Genomic DNA, 23924 nt, shown 5'->3' on the forward strand with positions numbered 1-23924 from the left:
TGTAGCTTGACACATTCAGGATTCAACAAAAGAAAGAAGAGGCTGAGAGAGCCTTGGCTGTCTTCTGCCCTAGGTGCACAAGGAGGCACCCTAAGAACAAATTTCCATTGCATTCGGTTGAAGTGTGTTTCGTTTGTGAGGAGGACCATCCCACAAATCAGTGTCCAACCTTACCTGGGTTCACAACCATGTACCAAGGGACAGAAGCTCCCATAGAGCCTCTCTATTACCTTAACCAAAGGAGGCCACAGGGATCTAGACCTTATCAGCAGGGGATGCAAGGGGCATCTCAAGCTTATTACAGCCCCAACCAATCGACTCCTATGCCTTCCTGGGGTCCTCCTGCTCATCCTTCATGGTCCATGCCTCCTCCATGGTCTTATCCACCTCAGTACCCCACTCAACCTACTTCTCATTCATATCACTCACATGCCCAGCCACAGCCTCAATGGAATGCACCACAGTCGGGGTGGAGGCCCCAATACAACACTCCTCCTGCTATCTTGCCTCCACCACCAGTTCAACCTCAGCCATTACCTCCTGCTCCTCCAAGGCAGCCTCAAATTCCTGCTCAACCGAACCCGAACCCCAACAATAGACAGGCCTAGCAGGTATACACTGGGGAAACCTCATGCCCTACCTATGTTGTGGAGATCCAGGAGATCAATCTTCGATCTGGAAAGACTCTACCAGATCACCAACCTCCTCCCCCAGAGGATGAGGAAGATAAACAGGAAAGTGAACCGAAGGCTATTCCACCCTTTCCTGAGAGACTAACAGCCACCACACAACCCAACCCAGAGGAGGAAGAGCTTTTGGGTGAGCTCAAGCAGTTGTGTGTAAAAATACCACTTCTCCAAGCCATCAAGGATGTGCCGATATACAACAAGCTGGTTAAGGAGAAGTGTTTCAAACACCCAGGCAGACGGAAGAAAGATGCCTCAACTATCAATGTCATAGGACAATTGTCTGACCTTATGCTAGGACAAGTCATCTGCCCAAAGTACCTAGATCCTGGAAGTCCTGTACTAGATGTTCACATCAATGGCACCATTATACCTCACACCTTGATTGATTTGGGGGCCGCCATTATTGTGATGACCAGGGATACCATGCTTAAGCTTAATCTTCAGGGTTCCTTGAGGAAGACCTCGACAGTACTGCAATTAGCAGATCGCTCCACCGTGACTCCCGAAGGGATTGTGGAGGATGTCTTGGTCTCTATTGACTCTTGGGAATACCTTGCAGACTTCCTGGTTCTGCAACCAAAGGCCAAGCTTACTGGATAGCCTCTCATTTTGGGAAGGCCTTGGTTAGCTACTGCAGATGCTTACATAAGTTGTCGTGTAGGAAACATGACCATCAAAAATGGTCCCATGTCCAAGCAGCTAGTCCTATACCCTCCTGCCCAACCCTCCTTAGAGCATGACTTACCACTCTGGTTGGAAGAAGGAGAGGAAGACGAGGTGTACTCAGGACCTCTGTGCACCTTAGATACCACTAGAAGATACCCCCCAACCGAGGATGACTTGATCGAGACCTTGATCCAGAATCCACCTTCCAGTGCACTACCCTTAGAGAGATTGGTGGAGGATGCCCAAGCTAGCACCCTAGTGGATCTTTGTACAACCAACCCTGTTACTCCCAGAGTCAAGAATGTGGAGTTCGACCCTGAGGAAGCATTGAAGATTAGCTCCTCCCTATCTCCTTCCCAGGAAAAGCAGCTGTGTAGTCTGTTGGCCAATCACCTAGATGCTTTTTCTTGGAGCTATAAGGAAATGAAAGGAGTCCATCCTTCGGTCTGTACCCATCATATATACATCAAAGAGGATTGTAAACCGGTTAGGCAACCTCAGAGGAGAATGAATCTAGCCCTTAAGGACATTGTTAAGGAAGAATTGCAAAAAATGTTGGATGCCGGATTCATTTACCCCATCTCAGATAGTGAATGGGTGTCCCCTCTAGTGTTGGTTCCCAAGAAAAATGGGAAATGGAGAATTTGTGTGGACTACCGAGAACTGATCAAAGATACTAAGAAGGACCATTTCCCTCTACCTTTCATAGATCAAGTGTTGGATGGACTGGTAGGAAAGAAGTTCTTCTCTTTCCTGGATGGGTTTAGCGGGTACAACCAAATCCAAATCAGCCCGGAAGACCAAGATAAGACCACCTTCACTTGTCCTTGGGGTACCTTTGCCTATCGAGTCCTTCCCTTTGGGCTATGCAATGCTCCTTCTACCTTTCAGAGAGCTGTCTTGAGCATTTTCTCGGAGCTGGTCCATGATGCAGTAGAGATCTATATGGATGACTTTACTCCTTATGGGGCCAACTTCCAGGAAGCTTTGTCCAACCTGGGAAAAGTCCTAACCAAATGCACCGAGATGAACTTGTCCCTTAGTCCTGAAAAACGTGAATTCCTAATGACTGAAGGGACCGTGCTAGGCCATACCATTTCTTGCCAAGGATTGCAGGTGGATCCTAACAAAATTGCTCTCATCAAGAGGGTTCCACCTCCTCAAAAGGTCAGGGATGTCCGGAGTTTCTTGGGATTAGCAGGATACTACCGGAGATTCATTAAAGATTTCAGCAAGCTAGCCTCGCCATTGTTTGGCCTGTTGGCAAAAGATGTGGAGTTTAATTGGACTGACGATTGTTAAATGAATTAAAGGACAAGTTGGTGTCAGCCCCAATCCTGAGAGGTCCAAACTGGGCCCTACCTTTCCACATCCACACTGATGCCTCGAACAAAGCCATAGGTGCAGCTTTAGGAAAAGTTGAGCAGAAACTTCCATATGCCATTTACTTTGTTAGCAAAAACTTGTCCAAAGCTGAGCTGAATTACACTGTAACCGAGAAAGAATTCTTGGCTGTGGTCCATGCATTGAACAAGTTCCGACATTATATTACTGGTTACCAGACCTTTGTACATACTGACCATGCTGCTATTAGATATTTAATGAATAAACCAGATGTGAATGCTCGTATTATTAGATGGTTACTTTTATTGCAGCAGTTTGATTTGACCATTGTTGACAAACCAGGTAGAGAAAATGTAGTTGCTGACTTTTTATCTAGATTGGATTTGTCTGCAGATGAGGATGGAACAGTGGACGACTAGATGCCTGATGAACATCTGTTTGCTATTACAGTACTCTCTCCATGGTTTGCTGATATAGCAAACTATCTTGTTTCAGCACAGTTCCCTCCACACCTATCTTCCAGAGAGAAGAGCAGAATCATCAGAAAAAGTGCCTCATTCACTTGGATCGGGGGCAATCTGTTCAAGCTTGGCCCCGATCAGATCCTAAGGCATTGTGTAAGGGAGGAGGAAGTCTTTGATATCCTCCTCACTTGTCATGATGGGCCTTGTGGAGGACATTTTGCAGCAAAGAGAACTGCCTTCAAGATCCTGCAGGCATGCTACTATTGGCCCACACTTCATCAAGATGTCAGAAGATATGTCAGTCAGTGTGACCAATGCCAAAGAATGGGGAGACCGACCCAAAGGGATGAGATGCCTCTCCAACCTCAAGTGACTCTTGAGCCATTTGAGAAGTGGGGCATGGACTTTGTGGGCCGAATCAACCCCTCTTCGAGGCAAAGGACTTACATCATTGTGTGTACTGACTATTTGACAAAGTGGGCAGAGACCAAAGCAATCAAAGCAGCAACAGAAGAAAAGGTGGCCGAGTTCCTAAGAGAGAACATCTTCTATAAGTTTGGCTATCCAAGAGAGCTGGTCACCGATCAAGGGAGCCAGTTCACCTCCAACCTGGTTGAAGATCTCCTAGCTCATCACAAGATCAAGCATAGGACTTCCACCCCTTATCACCCTCAAGAAAATGGGCAGGTGGAAGTCACCAATAGAGAATTAGAGGGGATCTTGACTAAGGTGGTGAGCAGCAGCAGAAAGGACTGGGCAGATCGCCTGGTTGAAGCCACATGGGCTTACAACACCACTTGGAAGACCACCACCGGCTTCACACCTGTTACACTAAAAAATGTCACCTTGACTACTTACAGTTAGTATGGCTCAAATCAACAGTCATGCTACCCTCTTAGGCAAGTCTTATGCCTCTGTTATCCATCTCAAACTCAAAGAAGAGAGAAAGTCTTGTAAAAACTATGTTTATCTCTGGGGTCGCAGGTTCTCTCTAGCCTTACCTGCGGGGACGCTGACCATGTTCACAAAAACTGCGTCCATGGACGCTCTGTATGTTAAAGGACAGGTGCGTCCTTCTGTAAAAGGAAAAATGCGCAAGTTTTATCTTGAAAAAGTTACTTGTGGTTACTTCTAGAACATTCTAGAGGTCGGTTTGATGAAATGGATGCGCCTCCAGTTGGTTCATGTATCTCTATTAAGAGGGAACTTATCCCATCAATAAGGGAGCTATCCCACCCATAGAGGGGGATGATCCCATTGATAGTGGACCTGAATAACCTCTTTACAGCACTATAAATAAAGGCATTGAGCCAGAAGGAGAGGAGGTTGGAGCTATACATTTTCTTTGGGTAAATGCTGCAGGATTTAGGACTTCCATTAGAACCTTTGTGAGGAGAGATTGTCTTTACATGATTCTACTTGGAAGTGGGTGAGCTTTGTCAAAGTAGAGGAAAACACTTGATGGACCCTGGGAGGAACTTGCACAACACCAAGGCCAGGTTGTAAGAGTTTCTTTGTTTCGTTATTAATACAAACTGGTTTATTTTTCTCAATAGCTTGTGTTAATGAGTTATTTCATGTGTTCCTTGGTCTGCATGTTGAATGTATGTTTTATTATATGAAATACAAGTGCTTGGTAATTGTTTGATTGTTTGTGGTTGCAGGAATTGACTTGAAGGAGGAGCTCATCCGGATCGGCAAGGACGGACTACAACAACAGCGTTTTGGAATAAGGTAAGCCTAAACACTTGTAGTTTTCATGTTGTAAAAGGTATATTTAGAGAAAGATTACTCCATTTTGTCTTGTTTGTCGCTAGAGAGTTTAGACTCCTAGGGAGGTCAGTTGTGTCAGCCCAAATGACTTTTTCCGCCACGACAACACCGTATGAGCTGGTCTATGGGAAGAGAGCTTTGTTGTCCATTGAGTTTGAATACAACACTTTGAGGATGGCAGCTCAGCTGGACCTAGATCTCAGCCATGCACAACAAGAAAGGCTATTGCAGCTGAATGGCCTGGATGAGCACCGAATGCAGGCCCTCCTTCACTCAGAAGTGGTTCAACTTCAGAGAAAGGTGTGGCATGACCAACATCTCCATGACAAGCAATTTCAGCCGGGAGATTGGGCTTTGTTGTATGATTCCAGATACAAAGATTTCAAGGGGAAGCTGAGAACCAGATGGCTAGGGCCATATGCAGTGGAGAAATGCCATGACAATGGATCTGTCCTCATTCGAACCATTGATGAGGAAGCCATTCCCATGCTTGTCAATGGGCATCGTTTGAAGATCTACAGGAAACCTCTCTCAAGACAAGAGTTCATCAAGACTATAGAGAAATCTGTATTGGTCATAGAGAAGGGTTCTGCCTCTGCCTCTGGCATACCCTGAAGAAAAAATATCTGAAAAAAAAAAAAAAAAAAAAAAAAGAAAAAAAAAAAGGAAAAATAAATAAAGATCCTTGGGTGAAAACCTCTCTGAGGCGCCCAAGGCAGGTAGTAGGGGTGAAAACCTCATTGAGGCACCCCTATTGTCTTTCAAAAAAAAAAGAGAAAAGGTGAAAAAGATCCTTGAGTGAAAACCTCTCTGAGGCGCTCAGGGCAGATGGCACGGGTGAAAACCTCTTTGAGGCGCCCCTGTCATCTTTCAAAAAAAAAAAAAAAGAGAAAAAAGGAAAAAAAAAAAACAATAAGCAAAATATGGTAAAATTTCATGCAGGTTACAGATGTTCTATGGAGGAGAGGAAGCCCTTCAACTCAGAGCCAAGGGTCCTTATCATGCTGTCAAGGAACCTCACCAGCACCTCCTCCAAGAGTACCCATGTTTTTTCAAGGTATGTGCAATTTTATCAAGGTTTGAATCTTCTATAGGAAGATGCTGTCTTTCTACAGGAAGATGCAGTCTTTCTACAGGAAGGCGTAGATTTTCTACAGGAAAGTACAGACTTTCTACAGGAAGGCCGAACTTTCTACAAGAAGCTCTGTGTTCTACAGGAAACTTCCTGTAGGAGTTTTGGACGGCCAGAATTCATCTTAAAAAGAGATTTCGCGACTATGGATTGGTTTGGATGCATGCAAGCCTCTGTTGGCACCCTTGCACATTGCTGTCACCTTGCTCCACCATCCTTGTCGACATGCGACCAAGTTCCCTGCACCAACAAAGAAGATCGATGAGTTCTCGCAGGAAAAACCATTTTCAAAGCTAAACAAATGCTGGATCTCATACCGCAGGCATCAAAGAGCTCCGGGAATGTGATTGAAACGCCAGAACCTCCGTCGTGCAGCATGCACCCAAGGAGAAAGGACTGTTACGAGACCCCTCGCAGGAATCCTGTAATAGTTCAACCTGCTCGAGTGGATACCATTCACAGCACCGCCATCTGAAATGAAACGCGGGCACATGCAAGCAAAAAATCCACTCCATCGTCGGCAGCCTGTAACCACGAGCCTCCGGGTCTGTGTAAGTCGCATGCAGCAGGTAGATCCACTCACCATCGTCCAAGAACTGGAAAAATCGTGTGCAGCCACGCAGGTAAGTGTCTCAACCCTTCTTTCCATTAAATCGCATGAATCTTACTTTGAAATTGTTTTCATGGCGTAAAATTGAATGGTTGAGCGGTCGTATGGCCAGTCGACTGGCCACGTCGGCTAGTTAAAGTGTAATTGGATGTGTGGGTGGTGGCCACGAAAGAGAAAATGAACTGCACGCACGTGAGAACACTCTCGTCAGAAGCATGATTTTAACAGGAAAAGGCAGCAGCAAATCTGTGGGAATGAATGCGGCAGCAAGTGAATACGCAGGCGAATGATGGATGACGTCGCCCAACGGTCCGGCGGGGACAGCTCATCCCCCGTGCCACGGATTGCGCCGATTCAAAATCTAATCGGCTAGATCATGCGCATGCATTTATAATCCAACACTTCAAACTCGAGTGGCTATTATGATCTCCTCTGCACTTTGATACGCCGAGCTGTTGGCTATCAGAACGTCGGTAAAGCACACCTCAAGCGCGGGCCAACTACAGTCCTCCCCGAGAATTGCGCACTGCTTCTACAGGAACGCAGTTCTACAGGAATGCAGTTCTACAGGAGCGCAGTCTACAGGAACGCAGTCTACAGGAACACAGTCATCTACAGGAAAGCGGGTGCCTCACGAAAAAAGGTGGCCAATCAAAGAGGTAACCCTGAACTCTTCATGTAACTGGTTAGTAGAAGTGGCAAGACCATCGTCCACAATCGGGTCATAAAGATATTGGTGGAATTGTTGTTTGTTGTGCCTATGCTACCGTTCTACAGGATGTTGGTATAAGTAGACTGTGTTGAATTTTGTATGTGCATGCTCTGTCTTAATAGACCAAATCTCTTTTGCATTTGCCACCTTTAATTAAAATGACCATGTTCATCATGTTGGGTGGGTTTATAAGACGGGAACCCATTGATTCAACTAAACTGAGGAGAAACCCGGCAGTGGTAGAGCTCTCCACCAGAGCAAAATGGATGCCTTTTTGTGATAAGCTGCAGGGCTACGATGATGAAGTGGCCGAAGAATTCTTGCAGGCTCTGAAGCCTAAATCTCAGACACTGGCCACAGTGAACTTCAGAGGTCTAAGCCTCAAACTCACCCCAGAACATATCAGTCGGATCACAGAACTTCCTATGGGTCTGCCGTGGGATAAAGAGGAGATAAAGCTGAGTCAGCAGGCAAAGAAAGAATTCTTTCCACCCGAGGAAGAATTCTCGGAGGACAAAAACGGGGTTCGAAGAACGAGCCTGTCGCCACCTTGGAATGAAGTCAGTTTGCAAATCATGAAATATATTACTTGTGAAGGTCGTTTCAGCATCGTGTATGCATATCACTTTCGGCTGCTCACTGAGTTGAGGCACCGAATTTACCTTCCTGTAGAACAAAAACTGAGCATCCCTTATTACCTCCTACAGTCTCTAATGGAGTGTGCTACAAAGCTGAAAGAGGGAATACCAGATCAGATAGCCCATCATGGGCTGATCAAGCTTCTTGTGGAGGATGCATTGCATTCATATAAGGTTCCCCTCTCATGGGAATCCTTCCGGAATTTGACAAAAGATGGGGACATTAAAATGTTGATCGAAGAAACGGGTTCCTCCAGCAGTGAGGAACACGAAGCAGTGGCTGAGGAACAGAGAGAAGAAGGCCAAGGGACCCCGACAATAGTACAAAAGGGAGAACAGAGGAAGAAGCATGAGGGAAAGGAGGACAAAGAAAAGGGTGGCACACCTATCCTGTCAGCAAGGGAAAAGAGGATGAAGAGCAGAATGGACAAAGCAGAGGTGGCCCACATCAACCCAAGTACCTCAACAGCACATGCAACCAAAGTAAAAAGAAAAACTCAGGCAGGCAAGCAAGCGGAAGTGGAGACACCTGTGTCTACAGGAAAGCAGAAACAGGCTTCTACAGGAAGCCCGAAAACAAAAACACAGGCTTCTACAGGAAGCCCGAAGATCATTAAGGAAAAGGCTTCTACAGGAAGCCCAAAAACAAAAACAAAGGCTTCTACAGGAAGCCCGAAGATCATTGAGAAGCAGGCTTCTACAGGAAGCCCAAAAGCAAAGACCAAGGCTTCTACAGGAAGCCTGAAAATTGTTGGAGAACAGGCTTCTACATGAAACCCAAAAACGGAGACAAAGGCTTCTACAGGAAGCCCAAAAGTGCAAAAACAGGCTTCTACGGGAAGCCCGAAGACAGAGACAAGGGCTTCTATAGGAAGCCCGAAATTGGAAAAAGGGGCTTCTACAAGAAGCCCGAAAGTCATTGAGACACAACCTCCTACAGGAGGTCTGAAGACAGAGAGAGGGCCTTCTACAGGAAGCCCGGGAGTGGCTAAATCCGGGTCTTCTATAGGAAGCCCAAAAGTGGGCAAAGCAGGGTCTTCTACAGGAAGCCCGAAATCTGAAAAGGAGGGGCCCTCTACAAGGAGCTCTGAGAGAGCAAAACGCAAGAAAGAGAAGGCTGGCATTCTCGAAAAGGAGGCAGTAGCGGCACTCGCTGCCCTCAGTACACCTCCAAAACCGAAGGAGAAAAGGGAGAGGGAGACCCCTCTACCATCTGAAGCCAGGAGAAGCAAGAGGATGACCACGGGCAAGCCACAGCCTCCACCCAGCAGCCAAACCATTTCAGGGGATGTCCCTGCTTCACCCAGTGCAAGAACCCCCTCTAAAACATCAGCCACCCCCGAGAAGGGGAGCCCAAAGATAACTTCCTGGACACGAAAAATAGGCCAATCGCCTTCCGAAGCCCGACTCAAGGAAATAGGAAAGGGGGAAGAAGCATCACCTTCGTCACCACCAGGGGCAGCGAAGGTAGGGCCGCCAAAAACGGGAAAGGAAGAAGCGCCACCCTCGGTAGAAAAGGCAGGGCCACCAACAACAGGAAAGGAAAAGCATGCTCCGGGCTCTAGTTCTCGGCCAAAGACGAGGAGCCAGGGCAAAGTTGCTCAAGGATGAGAAAATGGTTTAGCTGGGGGGTGATGATGAGCCCCAATTTTTGGTACAATTTGGGCTCATTTGGCCTACTTGCTCTGCTCAAACCATTCATTTTTTATTGCTTATGCGTTCATTTCTTGGTTTATTCATGTTGTTTGTAGGAACAAGGGTAGACATTCTATCTACGTGACTAATGCATGATGATTTCAGGTTTTGGCATTAAAAGGGAGCAAAAACTACGAAAAAGGAGACAAAGAGATAATAACGTGGCACTGCTGGTTTTTAGGAGAGGATGTCCACGGTCTTGGGGACCTTCCTCGTGATTCCCACCATAGCTCTGAGCTCCAATCCATCTCCCCACCGAGCTTAGAAGTAGCCAGCTGTTCTACAGGAACAACAGTTATAACTGTTCTACAGGAACAACAGTTATGACTGTCCTACAGGATCAGCAGTTTAAACTTCAGTTGGACAGTCGAGCTCCTCAAATCAAGGACACCTGTTGGATGATCGTTTTTGCATAAATACTGAGGCCGTAGCCTTGGATAGAAGCTTTTTGAACCTTGGCATTACTCTTGTAATTTGGAAGTACGAGCTACAGCTCGGTTTTTGTTCCTTTTGTAAGCCAATTTTGGCATGTCATCAGACTTTCGTTTATGAATAAAGGCAGTTAGATTTTGATCTCATTCTGAGTTTCTAAGGGAGCTATAGCTCTCAGGTTAGGGCCCAACCTGAGAGCAATAGATCTCCTTGGTGTTGTAATGTTTTTGCATTTCGTTCCAGCACTTTGAGTTTTTACTTTCACATGCAATTCGAATTTACAGTTTGTTAATTTAGTCTTTTTCATGAGCTTAGATAGGATTAGTTTATGGTGAATTTGTTTCAGTTGCTTAGATTCGATAGGAGGATAGTTATAAATTATTGGAGCTCCAGCAAAAAGGTTGTAAAGGCTCACTGCCATCTCTGTTAGGGATTGGGGTGCAGTCCATAACCAACCACCAAAAAGAAACGTAGTTCTTCTCACTTCCATGCAAGCTGCAACATAGACATTTTCGTTGAAGATCCATCCATGCACTTTCGACATTGAACCATACTTCTACATTTCACTTCCATGCATGAGTTTCATTTCTTGGTTTTCCATTGCTGTTCATAGGTTTCATGGCACAGTTATCATAGGTTAATGAATTTCTCGTTTTTGGTGCATAAGTCATTTGTTTCATTTACGCTGCTCCTTATCACTCCACTTCTTTCTTCTTCTTCTTGATCTCTCCTCAATTCACCCATTCAACCTCTGCCCAACTCATTTACCCTCCAACTCATCCATTAAACGCTTAGCTCCATTTACTTGCACTTTCATTGATCCCATCCTTCCAACCATCAACCCACTGCATGCACTCTTCCTCCCTTTGATTTTTCTGCTCCTGAGCCATCACCAACTCCATCTCCATCTCACCTATCATCCCACACCACTCCAACACTTCACCATCCCCCAAAACTTCCACGGCCAAACATCCTGTAGAATTGCACAGACTTCCTGTAGAAACCCCTGAGTTTCCTGTAGGATCCCCTCCAGACTTCCTATAGAAACCTGCAAACTCGGTTGCTGAGCATCCGAACGTGGTAGGCTTCTGTGGACTAATGATGGAGACCCTCTGGGACCTCCCTTAGCCAACCTTACCTTGCCCATGCTTTCCTTCCATTCCAATCGCCCCTGCACAACCAAACCCTAATCAAAAGCATCATCACAATAAATCCAACCACTTAATGAAAAAATACAAAAACATGTCTTTTCATATGCAAGTAGCTTAGATGCATGTATTTCAGTTCACTGCAAGTAATGGCATTATTGGTAGTTGTTTCATTCACAGTTTTGCATAGTGAGGGTCTAGCTAGTCAAATTAGGGTTTACTAGGGTTTCCATGCTTTATTGGTTTTCAGTTTCCTTCTGCAATTAGACTAGTCTCCTTTGAGTTAGCTTTCGTCCATCATTCATAAAGCTTCTTCTGTGAGCCTATAGAGGTTGGCTGGAGCCCTAGCGGACTTGTGCCAACTGACCAAGTGACAGCTGCGACAAGAGCTAGTACTTGTGCATACAGCACCGTCGCTTCCAAGTTTGTACGAACTACCGGGTTGATAAAATTAAGAGACAGGAAGCTCCAGGAGTTGTAGCATTATTGCTACAATACTGGAGCCCACCACACCCCATCCCCATTTGTCATGAAATGATTTGAAGATGTCAATTGTTTAGGGTTTTGTCAAAGAGTGCAGGAAGTAGGTTACCATGAGCATCTCACAAGTATATTTTCCCTCACCTTGAAGGAAGAAAATATCACCATTGCAGGGATTGATTTCACATTTTTAGTGGATTCCATCTCTCAAGCTACATGCATACCAAACCTTGGTGAAAACTGGTTCAAAGGCATGAACCTAGACCTAGAAGAGTACAAACCCTACTTGAAATCACAATACAAAGGAGCTCACTCACATGTTTTCCCATTCAGATACTTTTTGGAGAGATATGCACCATTGATGAAGGTTGTCTTGAAGTTCTTCACATGTGAGGGAAGATTTTCCAGTTTATACCAATACCACATAAGGTTGCTCATGCGCTTTACAACTGCCAAGTCTCTCAATTTGTGCAACTACTTGTGTAGGAGGCTAACCAAAATGTCTGAAAGGGTGCAATTGAAAGGAAAAGAGCATTACCCCAGCCTCTTTCACCATAGCTTGATAAAGGTTATAGTACTCCATCAGTTGTCAGAGAAGAACATGACATGGGACACCTTCATTGAGGCAGCCTTGAATATGCATATAACCACTTCACCAAGCTAGCACCAAACCATGTCAGCACAACCCGTGGAGGTGGGGTCATCAAGAAAACATGATGAAGTTTCCAAGGCACCTAGGACTAAGGTGACTAAGACATATCAGAGAGGCAAAAGGCTTGTGTTTTCACCTCAAATTGAGGAAGGGGCCAAGCCTACTACATCAGTAGAACAAGGATCACCATCACATCATGAGGTTTATTTGCATGATGAGGAGCACATTGAGCATGAATTTGACCTAGTTGACTTGGAGGCACAATATGAGCATCAACCCTACAAAAATTCATCAAAGAGAAGGATTCTCATATCATGGAGCTCAAGGACAATTTGGCAAGGGCCAAATTCATCATTTCTTTCCTTAAGCAAGAAAACAATCAACTTAAGGAAAAACAACTAGTCATGGAGAAAGTGAAAATCAAAGCCAAGAAAAAAGAGATGAAAGGCAAGACAGTGGTGGACCATGAGGAAATTGAGAAACATGAAGGACATGTGGTAAGGAAGAGACCAAGGACAATGGGTCTTAGGAAGGCACTTCAGAGGGAAAGAGAGAAAAGGCCACCAATGGAAGACTTGACCTTTGAAGAGAGGATTACCATGGAAATAAATGAGGATAGGGAGTTTTGACTTGAAAAAGTCAATTTACACCTTGAGAAGCTCCTTTACAAGGCCAATAGGGATAACAAGTTGCAAAGGAAAATGGTCATCCACTACTACAAGGAAAATCAACTTTGCAAGGGAAAAATAAAGGAGTTGAATTCCCAACTAGATGGAACCCTAATCAACCAAGAGGATAAGGGTAAGTTAGATTTGCTTTCTTATGTATCCATGGTTGCATAATATACCTAATCAGGCATCTTTGGACAAATTTTGGGAGGATTTGGAGAAAATTTTGTGTTTTGGTGCAGACTAGTGCAAACTTGCAATTTTTGGCAATTTCTGTCTAGGAGCACAATGAGCTCACACTGCGCTTCTTCCTCAGGGCTCAAAATTATGGAAACTCAAACATTTTGGAAATATTATGACCCCCTATAAAAACCCATTTTCCCACTTTCCTGGTCTGGGGCTCAGTTTTTGAGAAATTTTCAAAAAAGAGGCCAACAATCACCTTTCTACCCCTCTTTTTCCATTTTGTTGCACACCTAGAGACACCTTGGGATAATGGCCATATATCAGCCAAAAATGGGTCATTTTGAGTGCACAAATACTCTAAAGACATATAAAATCTCCCAAATTTCCAGAATAGGCTTCATATAAGGATTTGGACTTCAAAAAGGCTCTCAAAAATGGCCTCCAACAACTTGTTGTGTACCTGGAAATTTCTGAGATTTTTGTAAAATTTTCACTGTGTAATTTTTTGTAATTCCTAGTTTGAATTTGGTAAAAGTCAAAAGGATGATGTAATTTTACTTTTCTGATGTCATGATGATATAATTATGTATAAATTAGTTTAATAATTTTATTTTTTTTTTAATGTTAACACAGGCCTCATTAATGAGGAAGAACACAAATCGAAGGCTAAATGAAGAGTTTGTATTCAGCCTTCTCAGTCTCACTTGTTGGTTGAGATATTCTTGGGAACTATTCCACCACTCATGGATTCGACCCTTGAGGGTGGGGAAACTGTTTATTTTGGTCTATATGTATCATTTTCTTAGTCAGAGAGAAGGGTTGGACATTTGAGGAGAGAACTCTTGTAGCTTGTGCTTGAGCATTTTTAGGAAATCAAAGGAACAATTGCAACTATTATCTAGGAATTCATGTGTAGTGAGTTTGTGATCTTGTATTTTCTCTATTATAGTTTCATATGAAAGATATTCATCTTCTCTTTCCATTCATAATTTCTTCAATGGTTTTTTCCTTAAGTTTATAAGCATAATTCTTTTCATAAAGCTCTGTTTTGATGGGAATATCATTATGTGTTATTTTCTTTCTTGCTTAATGAATTCATGATATATATGCTCATTAAGACCTCTTATTTCTTCTAAACACTACACTACACTGACAAACCCTAAACCATCACAAAACTATTGCTACCTTTCTCCTTTATATCTTTGTTGTTGTTACCCTTTTGATCCTTTGACCTAGTTACCTGGTTTTCATCCCTTGTCCAACATCAAAACCCTAAATTTTCAAAACCTACCTAAGCCTAAGATATCTAGCCTAAAATCCTTTTATATTCCAGTCAATTCTGTGGTTGTGATCTCATAGAGAGAGCCCTCTTTGGTTTGGTACGGCTAGTTACCAAACTGAAAGTTTGGTTTATGGTTACCTCCGTTGATTCCTCTCAGCGTGGGACATTGTGGAGGATAACACCACCAACAAACCCAATATCTACTCTCCAATGATCAAGATGTAACCAAGAGCCTTGCTCTGATACTAATTGTTGAAAACCTTTGAGCACTATTGGGGGGGGGGGGGTGAATTAGTAGTGTGATATCTATATCTATATATCTATCTATCTATCTATATATATATATATATATATATATATATATATATATATATATATATATATATATATATATATATGTTTGTCTTTTATTACTTCAACTGAATCACACGTATGTTAGATGCAATTCATGAAACATGTGCATCACATACGCATAACTAAAAACCATAAACAAGTGAAAAACAATAAAAAAGCACATCACATCAATCACACATGAGACACAATATTTCTGGTGAAAACCCTTCTGAGAGAAAAACCACCTTTGATATTGTTGCTCTGATCTTAATTTCTATTATGTCAAGTAATGATCTTTTACATAGTCGATTGACTACTATCAACATGGAGACCCAACCTCATATACAAAATGCCAACATCGATCGGCTAGGAGACTCGATACTATTGTTAATCTCGGAAGACTTTGTTCTCTATGGATATCTACAGACTACCATTCGCTAAAGGCCAACACGATCAGTCAATCTCCCAACTACCATTGGACTATCTAGCCACCATTGGATTGAGAAAGTTCCTCCTTTCACTGAAGCTTCACCATCACTGCTCCTCTCCACTATGCACACCTCCTTTCATGTATTTTCAAACTGGATCCCAAGACACTATTCTCAAGTAGAAATTATCTATGCATACATGCTCTCAGCAACAAGATCTCATCATCAAATAAAAGATAAAAAAGTAAAATTATGGCCACATAAAAATTGAATACAATCAGATCCTCATAATAATAAAATGCTTCATAATACAAATAACATCATAAGGCACATGATTATGTGCTACATGCATCAAAAGCTCCTGCAAAACAAGTGTGAGAGGATAACCAACATATACTCCAACAACATAAAAAAAACTCTTCCATCAATAATCTCTACTCCAACAACATCAAATTTGATCTACTGGGAATCATGCTTTAGATCTGCATGTTATTTAGTCATTAGCACTCATAGGCTGAAGCATTTACACTCTCCACTAGGTCTGAATCATACACAACTTCTATTCAACTTTCTCACTCACATATATCCATCATCAATCAATCCTCAGCCTCAAGATCACGTATATAAAAAATGTAGGACGAAATTGAGCTTGGGGCTAGGATCCAAGGTGAAAAAATTGGACCAAATCAACCCACTAAGGTCATTACTAGTGCACTAAATGCATGCACATCATGAGAGAACCTTTTCAAACCATTTCTGACCTTTTTCACTTTTTATGGAAGCTTCTAGGAATTTCCAATCTAATTTTCTTTCGAACAATGAAAGGAATGGAGAGGAAATCTTTTGAAATACCATAATCTCTCCATTAACACTATCAGAACTCGAATGAATCTATAACCACTCCCTTGAGCTATCCTCCATGCAACTAGAGCTTTCCAACCACTTTAATAGGCCTTTGTGCATGCGACTAGGACTTAGACTCAGTAAAAACATCAGTTCTTTAGTCCAAAACCTCTGTCACTTGTTGGATCCCTTGCCCCTACATCTTTACTATCCTCTATACCTATAACTTGGCCTTTAACACATCTACAAGTAGATCAAACATGCCTCCCAAGTGTCACTTCCAAGTTGACCTAGAAGGGCCAACAAATGAGGTTGGCAAGTATGCCAACAAGTCCTCCACTCTCCATCAAACCTCTGAACAAGCTGCAACACATTTTAATGACCTTTGCAACATCAATATCACATCATGAAGCCATCACGTCACTACTACAAGTCATGTTCATGAAGCATAAGCATGAAGACCTAGATGAAGACCTAGTTGACAACTCAACTAGTGTGCCATGAACCATCTTTATCATATGTAGATCTGATCATCACCTGTAGAAGCCTCCTCTACCTATAGAAACATCAAAAATCCATCATGACATGTCCATCAATGCACATGCCAACTCCTCCAAGGCCATCATGCTACCATCAAGCTCCATCAATGCCAACACATACTGACACATGTCACGGTCCATCAATCTGCATCAACATGAGGTTGACATAAGTGCATGACCTCAATATTTGGCATCAATGCCAACACATCCATATCACTGTCCATGCATCAATGCCAACCTATAGGACTGCTAATTCAAACATCCATCACACATGCATATGACAAGTATGACCATGACCATGACTTTTTGACATCAATGCCAACATAACAATGCCAATAGAGAATGGATGGTTTCTCTTTTTTAATACGATCAGTGAGATGGCATTACTTTCCTCTACTATTTAATCCTCGTATTCTATGAAATGATCTTCTTGATGAAGGATTGGGAGGAGGAGGTGGAAAATCCATCATAGAATCTGCTTGGTCCTAGCTTAGTTGGGATGATCATGTGATTTGTCTTGCTTCCTTCTTTGGTTTGTTGGTTTTATTCTTTGTTTCTTTATCAATAATTTCTTTCCCTTTTTCCTTGAAAATTTGGAAAGTTTGAGCTATTTGTCTAGTTGTGATGTCATCACGCTTTGTTTTCCACCGAAGATAATCATTTGAATATAATTTTTTGTTCTCTATACTCAAATACCCCAGATCTTGTTGGGCCCCATCATTCACCAGGGTAACTAAACACTTTTTCTCTTTTGTGAGGTCTAACAACTTCTATTGCAATAAAGGGGCCACCTCCTAAAAACCTGGCAGAGTAGAAATATCAAAACTTACTTGTGTATTATCGTCCTCTTCTAGTTTTTGTTTGTGTTTGCTTTTGTCCTAAGCTAGTTCAGTGTCCAACACTTCCATTTGAGCATCCTCCCCTTTGTGCAAGTCTTCTTCCATATATTCTAGTGCCAAAAAAGTGTTCTTATCCTTTGGATTTTTTGAGTTAGTCATGTTTCGGTTCCTATTATTATGTCTCTTGGATGGTACCTTGGGGAAACCATCTATTGAAAATGCAACAAGAAAATCCTAATTTAATTTTGTCCTTGAATTAAATTAGAAATAAAATTGTAATTCCACATCACAAGATAACCTGTACGAGTTAACTAAATTAAATTGACTTAGTTGGCTCAGTTAATTTGATTTGAGTGTAATGCCCCACTTAAATCTTATCCTACAAATTGTGTTAATATTTACATTATCTGAAAATATTGAGGAATATTGGTCTAAAATAAATTTTTGATTTCCATTATTCAAATTCCCCACTTACCTTCTCAATTTGAATATTGTGTAGGATATGGTCTCCTTCCATTAATTCAAAATATATTTATTCATTCACACACCCCAAGGTACCCTCACATTTAATAAGGAGAAGACAAAGTCCTCTCCATCTTATCATCAATATATATTTATTCATTTCACATTCCCCAATGTACCCTCACATTTACTAAGGAGGAGACATGGTCCTCCCCATGTAATTACACTTCACATTCCCAAATGTACTTCCCCATTAAATTCTCAATTTTAAATTCATATCACAATTCCAAATGTACTCTAGCTTGGAAGAGAAGTCAACCAAGGATGGGTGAGAGTTAATGACATTAATGAGAGGTGGTTGAGGAAAGAGGGTATAAAAGGGAAGGGGGAAGGAAGAAGAGGGGGAGTTGGAGTTTTGCTTAGGATTGTGGGGGTTGGTTGTGATTGTTTGGCCTTGTTATGATTTTTGGGAGACCTTGGAAACCTGTGGAGGTTTCTTGGGTTTGAGAGGAGGAAAGTATCATTATCTAGTTTTGCACATTCTTCTTGAGGACACACTATATCTGGTTGGACTTGGGCACGGAGGGCTAGGGAACCTGTGGAGGTTTCCTGGGCTAGGAATCTATTTCCTAGTTGGCTGGGAGGTAAATCTGGTTGGGTCAGCCAGAAGGAGCGTTCAGCTGGAGCTATCAGACAAAGGTATCGTCATCAACCGCCGGAACAGGTATTTTTCCATGGACTACTCTTGTTAAGTTGATATCAATGGAATGCTCACCTTAATTTATGTTGCTTATGATAAAATGATTAAATGGTAAATGTTTAAAGCTATGTGAAAAGGTCAGCAAGCTCCTTTGTTATTTATAAATTAACAGAAAAATAGATATGTTAGTGTATAACGAAATAAAGGCTCTAATAATAGGATTCGGGTTCTTACACATGGTATCATAGCTTTGGTTCAAAATCTGGACCCAAGGCTCACTAAACCCCAAATTTCGTTATAAAGAAATTGTAACCTTCATAAGGATTTATAATCCTAAAATATATTCATATAACAAATTAAAAAAAAAAAACCCTAACTAAAACTATAGTCAATTCCCTTGAATATATTTTCTCCTTACTTTGTTGTCCCGACTCAACATGATTGCAAAAGGCTGGTTTGTGATCGTATACCTGTCGAGTTGGTGACATTACCGTCACATACATGTTCTGCATGACAGGGATCTACACTATTTTCCAACTTAATGTTTCCATCCTCCTTTTCCAATATGCATTTTTTTTGTTCCAATTTTCAACCCCTTCAAAGGGGAGGCAAGCATTACACATCCTTGGTTGCGATGAGATCAGCTCACACAGCCCAACAAGCGGTACAGTTACTGAGAGATTCGGAGTTCACAGAGCACCAGGTAAGGAAGACTATTACCAGAAACCCAGCTATTCTTTTTCTCAATACTGATCGGCAGTTGAAACCCAAGATTGAGTTCATGAAAACATTGGGCCTTTCTGCACAAGACTTGGGAAATGTCATATCCAATGGATCCAGATTGCTTAATGGGAGTCTCGAGAAAACTCTGCGTCCCAATATCCAGTATCTTCAAAACCTGTTTGGATCAGAGGCTAATGTCTCAAGTGTTTTCAAATCGGCACCTCTTATTCTACCTAAACGAAACGGGCCTGAATTTTGGGAAAAGAAATTGAAGCATTTGACAAGTTTTGGCCTCCTTGAAGATGACATCAAGGAGCTTGTTAGGAGGCACCCACTTATATTAAAAGCTTCCATGGATAAGGTGCAGAAGAACATGGACTTTTTGATGCATACTGCAGGGCTTCCTGCAAAGTTTATTTTTTCATATCCTCTGTTAGTGTCTTGTTTCAGCTTGGAGTGTAGGATCAAGCCTCGCCACAAGGTGTTGAGTGCTCTTAGTGCAATGCAACCTTCCAAGCGTCCTCCTAGTCTCTTTAGTGCGCTTTGTTTAAGTGAGCGTAAGTTCCTCGAAAAATATGTCCAGTGCAGTCCTCATGCCAAAAAGTTACTTGAAATTTACAGTGGCAAGCTTGCTCGCTCGTAAAAGACTAGATATTCGGGTTTCTGTTTTGGTCAGGGTTAGATTGTATCGCATTTCCCTTATTGATTGAAAGAGGTTTAAGAACACTAACCAAGGATCATCTGTTTGTTATGATCCAGTCCCATGATCCCTCCAGCCCGCATGAGTAATGGCTGCGAATTAGTGTATATATTTATATATTATCACTCTGGGTCATGACACAGTCAGTTGAGGCCTGGGATCTTGTTTTGGCCAGTTTATTGTCACACCACAATCACGATCAACATACACTATTGAAGTATACTGAGTTGTAATACAATCACAGAGAAATGCCTCTTGGAATGCATCAGGTAACACGTTTTTGAAACATGAAAAATGAAACTCGCATCACCAGATAATTTGTTTTTTGCTAATAGTTTTGCAACAATCATGCATTGCTCCCTCCCTTTAAAATGTGATGGGATAGATGTGAATTTTTGACTGTTTGAATCATGGTTAACTTGTAAATTAAATATTCAAATCTCATAGGCAGACGTAGGGACTTTAAATTCTTATGTTTTCTTACAGTAGTATGATCTTATTGTTTCCACATCTGCTATATCTATGAAACTTAACTGGAATTAATACATTTCAAATACAAGCTAAACATTAGACACTAGTTTGCACACTTTCTCTTTGTGCTTTGTCAATGGTCTCTGTTTCTTTGCTTGGAAAGAAAAAAAGTTTGTGGTAATGACTTTTCTTGCTGCTATCATAGACTATTACTAGCGGTAATGGAATGAGATCCATTTCAATCACACGTCTTGTAAAGCAGAACCCTAGCCCCTACTCTAAAACACAGCTTCTGATGCATGATTGGCTAGGCAAACAATCATTGACACCTTCCCTCGTCCGAATGTGGTTGGACGCTCACTTATCCTTGGTCCGACAAATATTCATAAGAAGTTTGTCAACTCTTTGTTGCACGGTGCCTTCCAAATAGGCAGACGAGGTGACACTCCACCAGATGAGGGATGGGAACCATTGATATTTTTGGTCATATTGGGTTTAAACTATTTGCAAATGCTTTCTTGCTGTTTTCTTCATTAGTTTTCAGTGCAACATCTACAGTGAGCTGTGCACATCTGGGATAACCTGTTGCATAATATTTTTCCCCTTTGGGATGTTGGCAAGAAGAATTTGACAAGCCTAATGGATCAGAATCAGCAGCCTCGTATTTGAGAAACTTGCTAAGGAGGTAGCCGTCATTCTTATAACTAGTTGAAATTTGCTTCCTTTTGCCCCTTCATCACTTAGTTGATCTATAGTGCCGTCTTTCTAAAATGGTGTGAAAGTTAATGATGAGATCTACCTTTTTAATAAGTTTAAAATTTCACATGTCCAGCACTGATCATGCAATCTTTCCTGCCAAGGCTTTCTTTAAGATTTTTTCAGTTGGTCTAGCTGAGAAAGATAATGAAGTAAAAGTGAGAGTTCTCATTATAAAAAAGTTCATAGGCTTAGAGTAGGGATATCTGGGTGAACGCTTGTATGGGAATCTGTGAGAGAGCTCTTGGGCCTGAGCTTGTGACCATACGTTCTTATGAAAATTTTCTTGTCTTATGTGCAGTTGAATAGTCTATTTTATCAATAATGTTTGTTGAAGATTTCTGCAATCTTGTTCACTACCTGGTTTCCCAGTTTCTATAATTGCAGTTGTGGTGTTTGTTATGATTATTTTAGGTTAACATAAAAGCAGACCAGTACTCCAAATTATTGTTTTGCGCTGTAAAATCTATTATTGTTATAGCTGAATCTACGGCTGTTATAGGTAAGTCTGTTGTTATCATAATGTTGTTATTTCGAGAAGAAAATTTTAGGAACTATAGATCAACAAGTTATTACAGAGATATCATCAACATGTTATTACAGAGATATTAGTTTGCTGTTGATAGACTTGGTTGGTTTGGGCTTGGCTTTTACAGCGATAGTAATAAGCATGTCAGTGCATATTTTGGGTCCATAACTATTACTCATAATGCACAATAACTCATCCATATTATATCTTAATTAGACTTCATGGGAGCATCAACCACAAATTATATCCTTTGATGATAAGGATGCCGGACATGATTGTGGCATGCACCAACTCATATCACTAAACCAGGGACAGATTTCATGTGTTGCGCCACCCCAACTGCCCGACACAAGTGGGTATGAACCACAATGAGATTGTAAGGATCAGCATTGCATGAGCATTAACCTTGACAAATGGCTTAACACTAAGTGTTAAGATATCAAAGCAAGTGTTAACCAAAGCAAGTGTTTGCCAAACTATTTAATATAACCGTGCATAAGGTGGTCACATCCCACCAAACATTTAGAAACTTCTCTGCTAATGCTGTTTACTATACAAATACACTTGTGACGTTAGTAACTAGTGAAGATCAGTATGGAATAACTAGTGAGGATCAGTATGTAAAAATGGAGATGGAAATAGAACCGTAAACTCAATTCCAGTCACCATTGGTTGAACAAATAAGAGGTAAGCTGTCTCAACAAAGCTGTATCTCCCCATGTGAAATGTGGTCTAAATTCTGAAGTTGATCAATGTGCTAACAAGGTCACAGAACTTAGTAAAGGGGTGTACAAAAAAAATGGGGGTCATTACAATTATCTAATCCCATAAGGAATTCATATGGAAGGGCACATAAAACATTTAGCATTCAACTCTCACAAGCATCACAAATCAGTGCATTATTTCCCTTGTATCAATATGGGAGCTCCAAGGATGCCCCCAAGTACCAACAGAACACGCAGTAACAACTCGGCTTCAGAAGATGAAGGGCTCAGTATGAAATCTCATAGGTCCTATGGGGCAACAGAGAATCAAACCTTCGGAATTGAATGTTTAGGTAGTTTGGGCATGATGGTGGTAGCTCCTCTATTAAATACCATCCATGTACTTGGAATGTTTGATGGTTTTGGCAGCGTTTTTCCAAATTGTCATTGGAATGTGGCATCAGTGGAAGGTCTGGAATATTGAGGTGGTGGAACTGGTTACTATTCTGGGAACCTTTCTCTGATTCTTAAGCCTATCCTCCTCATTCAACTGGTTCTCTTTCAGTATCCATCTATTTCTTGGTTCATCCCCTCTAGGAGTTATGGTAAAGATTGCTAGGTATTTGGTTTGTCTTTGGCTCTCTGTTATTTCTGGTTGCATATATGGGAACATTGTTTGTAGGTATGAATTCTGGTGGTGGCATCTATTGCTCCTCCACCAGATGTCACTAATTTCTCTTCAAGTCTCATATTTTGGTTTGTTTAGTTCTTTTACTTTTTTCATTAGAATTGACTCCATTGGATCACACAGTGAAGCAAATCTGGGTTCTGGGTTTTATTCTGACTTAAGTATCACGCAGAGTGTAGGGTACATGAAGGCTCCTCCCCTGCGTAGCTAAACAGTGACCATCTCGTTGATTCTGCCACCTCTTGTTTTCTTCACTTCTTGGAGGCACCAAATATGGATAACAGAGACATTCAGGAATTCAACAAAATCCTGAGAAGGCAAGAAGATATCATACAATCCAACAGGAGTTTGTTGTTTTTGGTGACAAAAAAAAAAAACCGAAAAATGTGCACGAAAATGAGCACAATTGCTTCTCTCAACATGCTAAAATCATAAACCTGCCAGTGCACCAAAAGCAAAGGATTAATGTATTGGAAACTGAAAGTAATATGCTGCAAAATCTGGCCCTGAATCTGAGAAAAGAACCCTTGTTATTTTGATCTCACACACACTAAACATTGTTTGCAGACAAAAATGAAGGAGACTATAATCATTCTGAGTTGGACAATTCCAACACGTCTCATGTCTTCCACGTTTAA

The 23924-nt window shown here is 41.7% G+C and overlaps 1 protein-coding gene across 1 annotated transcript; it reads left to right on the forward strand.

The window, feature by feature from the left end:
• Window positions 1–19349: 19349 nt before the first annotated feature.
• On the forward strand, window positions 19350–20081 carry LOC149265211 (transcription termination factor MTEF1, chloroplastic-like). The gene has a single exon (XM_089402151.1). It carries the CDS (start codon window positions 19350–19352, stop codon window positions 20079–20081), a length of 732 nt encoding a protein of 243 aa, XP_089258277.1.
• The last annotated feature ends 3843 nt before the right edge of the window (window positions 20082–23924 follow it).

This window comes from Pinus tabuliformis, chromosome 6, assembly GCF_031772625.1.
Source record: "Pinus tabuliformis cultivar Carrire ecotype Pingquan chromosome 6, CPIR1, whole genome shotgun sequence".
Lineage (NCBI taxonomy): Eukaryota > Viridiplantae > Streptophyta > Pinopsida > Pinales > Pinaceae > Pinus > Pinus tabuliformis.